Source organism: Apium graveolens, chromosome 8 (genome assembly GCF_009905375.1).
Source record: "Apium graveolens cultivar Ventura chromosome 8, ASM990537v1, whole genome shotgun sequence".
Taxonomy (NCBI): Eukaryota; Viridiplantae; Streptophyta; class Magnoliopsida; order Apiales; family Apiaceae; genus Apium; species Apium graveolens.
This window is the reverse complement of record NC_133654.1, coordinates 65223713-65230073: the sequence shown is the minus strand read 5'-3', so window position 1 is coordinate 65230073 and position 6361 is coordinate 65223713. Positions and strand designations below refer to the sequence as shown.

Genomic DNA, 6361 nt, shown 5'->3' with positions numbered 1-6361 from the left:
AATATGAATGCTCCTTTGGGAACTCAATCTGCGGGCTTCGAGATGTCAGCTATAGTAAATCACATACCTATAAATCCCACCAATGGGATGCCAATCTACTCAGAGGCTGGAGGGAGTAGGCCACCCCTACCACCTTGATCCCTGCCTTGGGACGACCCTAATTATCTTAGAGGTCTATAACCAATCAACAATGAAAGAGATGTATCAGGACCCTATAATACTGAAGAAAGTGGAGAGTCAACTGATGAAGATGCCTATCATATTAGGAGGAGAAGGGATAAAGAGCCCGTTGGAGGTAGGCACCTCGAACCCGTTATGTGCAGGCAACCCGGATTTCAAGAAGTTCAGGGAGTGGCATCCCAGACTTTCGAGGAAATGATACGTGCCCATGAGGTGGAAATCCTAAGGCTAAGGAGGGACATGGAGAGGAGTCAGGCTAGGCAGCCAACAAGGGCCAACCGAGTTAGAGAAACTAGGGGAACTGCCCAAGTCATCGATTCGGAGGAAACTTCTAGGAAAAAATCAATGGATGTCCCTCGGGGAAACCCGTTTGAGTTGTTCCCCCTTGGAGACCCAGACGATCCAACCCCGCATTTCACGGTTGAAATCATGAACATCTATATCACAAGAAAGTTCAAGATGCCGACTATAAAAGCCTATGATAAAACGAGAGGATCCCGCTAATCACGTTACGATATTCTCTAATGCACTGTTGCTGCAGCCCGTAAATGATGCGAACAAATGTCGGGCTTTCCCTCAAACCTTATCAGGCATGGTCCAAAGGTGGTATAGCCATTTGCCACCAAACTCAATTGGAACCTTTAAAGATTTAAGTCAAGCTTTTATCAAGCAGTTCATCAGCGGGAAGGTGCATGAAAAAAGCTCTGCTTCTCTCATGAGTGTAGTGCAGGGGCAAAAGAGTCTCTTAGGGACTACTTGAATCGATTCACAAAGCAGGTTTTGAAAGTCCCAGATCTTAATGACAAGGTAGTTATGATAGCATTGCAACAAAGAACTAATGATGAGTTCTTCAAGATGTCTCTGGCCAAGCGGCCACCAGAAAATAAGCTACAGCTCCAAAGTAGAGCAGGGAAATTTATCCAAGTTGAGAAAAACATGTAAAAGACGGTGATAAACAATGAGCCTGCTGGTGGAAAGAAGAGAAAAACAAATAAAGAGTATGATGTGAAGGACAAGTATCCGCGGGTTAACAAATAAGCTGACTTAACCCTGAAGAAGGGAGGGCCTGGACAAAAGTTTACCGAGTATGCTAGGCTGAATGCTTCTAGGAGTCAGATCTTAATGGAAATTGAGAAACATAGAGATGTTCATTGGCCTAAACCCTTGAAGGATGATCCTGTTAAGCTAGATAAAAGCAAATATTGTAGATTCTATAAGGATGTTGATCACGATATTAATGAGTGTCGACAACTGAAAGACGAAATTAAATTCCTTATTCGAAAAGGAAGATTGAGTAAGTATACTAGAGATGGGGAGAGAGGAGAAAGAAATAATAATGGAAGAAGGAACTTTGATGACCGTAGGAGGGATCAAGATGATCAGGGGAGAAATCCCCAACCCCGTTGACCGGTGATAAATACAATCTTTGGAGGTCCGACTGTAGCTGGATTATCTAAACACTCAAGGAAATCTTATATTAGAGAAGTAATGCGCATCGTTGGAGAAGCTGCGAAGAGAGCCAAGACAAGAGTAACAATTGTATTCGATGACTTTGACTTGAAATGGGTCAAGTTTCCCCATGATGACCCCTTAGTCATAACACCTATCATAGGAAACAACCTAGTAAAGAGAGTCCTTATAGACAATGGAGCATCGGTAGACATCTTACTCTATGATACATTCATAAGGATGGGATACATTGATTCTTAATTAACCCTGACTGATATGCCGATATATGATTTTGCTGGAGTCGAATGTCCGGTTGAAGGGATAATTAAACTACCTCTAACAATGGGGCAAGAACCAAGATAGGCCACACAAATGTTGAATTTTGTGGTGGTTAAGGTTGGGTCAACATATAATGCGATTATGGGAAGAACAGGTATACATGCCTTCAAGGAAGTCCCCTCATCCTACCATTCCGTGATCAAATTTCCAACCAGTGATGGTATAGGAGAAGAAAAAGGAGACCAGAAGATGGCCATAAGCTGTTATGTAGCCTTGCTGAGGGAAGATGGAGCCGGGGGCAGGTCTTGCCTATTGAAGATCTGGATATTCGTGAGAATGATGAGAAACGAGGAAATCTGGAAGAATATTTGATCCTGATCCCTTTGGCTCTCAAAGATCACGAGAAAGTAACTTTCGTTGGAGCATCATTGAAGGAGCCCCTTAAAGGAAACTTAATAAGGTTCTTGCAAAATAATAATGATGTGTTTGCATGGTCGGCAGTAGATATGCCCGGTATATACCCAGAGTTGATCACCTTTAAGTTGAACATGGATCTGAATCGAAAGACCGAAAAGCAAAAGAAAAGGAGTTTTTCCCCTGAAAGGTAGAAAGCTATCAAGAAAGAAGCTGAGAAGCTCTTAGAGGCCGGTTTCATTGAAGAGATACAGTTTCTGTAATGGTTAGCGAATCCTGTAATGGTAAAGAAGGATAATGGAAAATGGAGAATGTGTGTTGATTTCATTGATCTAAATGATGCATGCCTGAAAGATTGTTTCCCTCTCCCAAGAATAGACACTCTAAATGACGCTACCATGGGGCACGAGATGCTGAGTTTTATGGATGGATTTATCGGATATAATCAGATCAAGATGCATAAACCAAGCTATCATTTATCACTGACTTTTGTATTTTGTTATCTCGTTTTGGCATTTGGTCTCAAGAATGCAAGAGCCACATAGTAAATATTGGTGAACAAGATTTTTAACGACCTTATTTGGAACATCGTGGATGTTTATGTATATGACATGTTAGTCAAGAGTCTCGAGAAGACAGGCCATGTAACCCACTTGAGGGAAGTCTTTCAAGTCTTAAAATATCATAAAATGATGTTGAATCCTGCCAAGTGTGCTTTCAAAGTGGGTTCTGGAAATTTTTTAGGATTGATGGTTTCTAAGAGGGGAATTGAGGCCAATCCAGACAAGATAAAGGTCATCTTAGACATGGAACCTCCATGTTCTGTAAAGGATGTTCAGAAACATACCGGAAGGGTTGCAACTTTGGGACATTTCATCTCTAAGTCCGGGGACAAGTGCTTGTCATTCTTCAAAGCTTTGAAGACAGTGAAATACTTTGCATGGACTGATAAAAGTTAGATGACGTTTGAGGAGTTAAAGAAATACATGGTTAAAGCCCTTATGTTGGCTAAGCCAGTATTGGATGAAAATTATACTTATATTTGGCTGTTTCTGAAAACGCCCTGAGCGTCGTGTTGGTGAAGGAGGAGCTCAAAGTCCGGAAACCCATATATTATGTCAGAAAAATTCAACATGATGTTGAGTTGAACTATTCAACTATAGAAAAGTTCGCTTTAACCTTGTTTATGGCCACAAGGAAGTTGCGTCCTTACTTCCAAGCTCATAAGGTCGGGGTACTAACAAATCAGCCTTTGAGAAACATCATTCATAGTCCTAAAGCCAGTGGCAGGCTGATCAAATGAGCCATAGAGCTGGGGGAATTTGATATCAAGTATAATCCATGAACGGCTATAAAAGCCCAGGCCTTGGCTGACTTCGTGGTTGAATATACCATCTCCAACGAAGAAGCCAAGAGGGCAGGGAGATACTACACCTCAAGGCAAGGAGGGAAAAGAGGAGAATGAGGAAGAGAAGATCAAGAAAAATGAATTTTGGGTACTCTATTTTGATGGAGAATCAAAATGAATTCAAGTGGAGCAGGGCTAGTTCTATAAAGCCCCGATGGGTTCCTAATTGAATAAGCTATGAAGTTAGATTTTCCTACCATGAATAATGAGGCTGAGTAGGAAGCTCTGATTGCAGGACTAGGCCTAGCTGGGACTTTGAAGGTCAAGAATTTAAAGGTATGTGGGGATTCGAAACTAGTAGTATCTCAGGTTAAAGGAGAGTTTGAAGCAAGGGACAAAACCATGGCAAATTATGTATGCCTAGTGAGAGCTGTAATGACTCAATTCGATGAGTGATGTCGAGCATATTCCGAGAGAAGAAAATGCTAAGACAGACGCGTTGTCTAAATTTGCTTCCTTGGAGGTGGAAGAAAGTTTCGGGAGTGTATTATTTCTTGAAAACACGGAGCATTTTATGTTAAGCTTGTTGCCCCCATGGGGCTTGGGGGATCATGGATAGATCCTATTAAGGCTTATATCCAAACCGGCTGGCTCCCGAATGATGTGATGAAAGCACGAAAGTTGGTTGTGCGAGCACTAAGGTACTCTTTGATCGATGGAATTCTATACAAGAGATTTTATGTGGTTCCTTACCTTAGATGCCTTAGGCCCGATGAGGCGCGATTGGCCCTTGAAGAAGTACATGAAGGTATTTATGGACAACACCTGAGGGAAGGGCCCTTGCACACAAGATAACCCATTTAGACTTGTACTGGCCGAAAATGATGGCTGATGCCAAAGACTATGTGAAGAAGTGCAATCATTGTTAGAAGCATGCACTAGTTGTTCGACAGCCTCCCGAGATGCTAACTTCTATAAATTCCGCCATTCCCTTCGCCATGTGGGGAATGGACATTCTTGTGCCCTTTCCCATGTCACATCGTAAAGGAAGTTCTTGATTATGGTTATTGACCACTTCACTAAGTGGATCAAATCCAAGCCTTTTGCCAAACTTATGACCAAGCGGATTGCACAATTCCTGTGGGAAAATATCATGTGCAGATATGGAATTCCTCGCATCTTGATAACCGATAATGGAACACAATTCAATAATGAGGAATTTAGGAAGTGCTGCGGAGAGAATGAGATTGAATTGCGGTTCACTTCCGTAGCCTACCCTCAAGCCAATGGGCAACCGAAAGTGGCAAATCGGATTATCTTAGATGGGTTAAAGTAATGCTTCCAAAACTTTGGGCTTACAGGATTACCTGTAGAGTCACAACAGGAGCAACACCCTTTATGTTAGCATATGGGGCAGAAACGGTCATTCCAGTGGAGATATCATATTCGTCTCCAAGAATCCAAGACTACAATGCTGAGAAAAATAAAGAAGGGCAAAGACTAGCCCTGAATCTAATAGATGAAGTGCGAGATGAAGCACATGCAAGAATTATGGAATATCAAAAGAAAGCTTCTTTCTATTACAATCTAAGGGTGAAATAAAGATTCTTCAAGCAAGGTGATTTGGTCTTAAGGAAGGTGGAAGCCTTCGGAGTAGGACGGAAAGGAAAACTCGCCCCGAATTAGAAAGGGTCGTACAAGATTAAAAGTGTTCATAGAAGAGGATCTTACAAGTTAAAAACCATGGATGTGGAAGAAGTACCAAGGACTTAGCATGCTCAAAACCTGAAGACTAATTATATATAGTTCTTTAGAAGAGGAGAGTTTACTTGTTAGCAATACGGTTCAGAGAAACCATGAGCTTTGGCTCCTTAGGATTTTATATTTCAGTTCAATAGGAATTCTATTTCAAGTTTAGTTTTACAAAAATCTATGTAAGTGATGGATCCCAAGGATTTATGAAGTTTTCAGTATATGAAATGTGCAACTGTGATAAGCAAATAAAACTGCGAAAATGAAGACAAATATAAATTGAAATGGACAATAGTTCAACGCATAAAAAGCACGAGTTCTAAATAAATATATAGCCACACAGAGCTTAAAAAAATTCTCAGTGAGCGGAAGAACCCTCCACATCCATGTCATCCTCTCCCTCACTCTCGCTGGCTGTCCCCACACTACCGCTCTTAGCCGAAGAAGAGTTGGGCTCCTCTATGGCAGCCCTGGAAGATGAATCATGAAGAGGAAGGAGCTCAGTGTAAGGGACGTCTTCAGAGACCACCACGTGGGCATGAAACCTCTGAAGGAAGGCCTCATCATCTAGACAAGGGTAGTCTGCCGAGTTAATATCGGGAAAAAACCGTTTACGGTCCCAAGGGCCGAGCCCTAATCAATCATAAAAACTCAGGAAACACTGTGTCATCCCTAACACGCATAGACTGGGCAAACTCATCGGTGTCCAGATAGGCATCTATAGTCCTGTCCCGCTCCGCCTTAATCTTGACCAACTCCATATTAGCTTCTTAAAGCTCTTCATCCATACGCTTCAGCTTCTTTTCTAGGGAAAAGTATTTAATCTTTTGCTTCTTTGAGGCCCTGTCGGATTTCTCTGAAGCCGTCTTCCAGGATTCAGCTTGATGAACGGCTGAGTGGAAGTAAGCATTATTCTGAAATAATAACAAAACATAAGAC

General features: G+C 41.8%; 1 protein-coding gene across 1 annotated transcript; it reads left to right on the top strand.

The window, feature by feature from the left end:
- Window positions 1-4264: 4264 nt before the first annotated feature.
- LOC141679652 (uncharacterized) lies at window positions 4265-5006 on the top strand. The gene is made up of 3 exons (XM_074486094.1): window positions 4265-4478; window positions 4624-4711; window positions 4832-5006. Exons 1-3 carry the CDS (start codon window positions 4265-4267, stop codon window positions 5004-5006), a joined length of 477 nt encoding a protein of 158 aa, XP_074342195.1.
- The last annotated feature ends 1355 nt before the right edge of the window (window positions 5007-6361 follow it).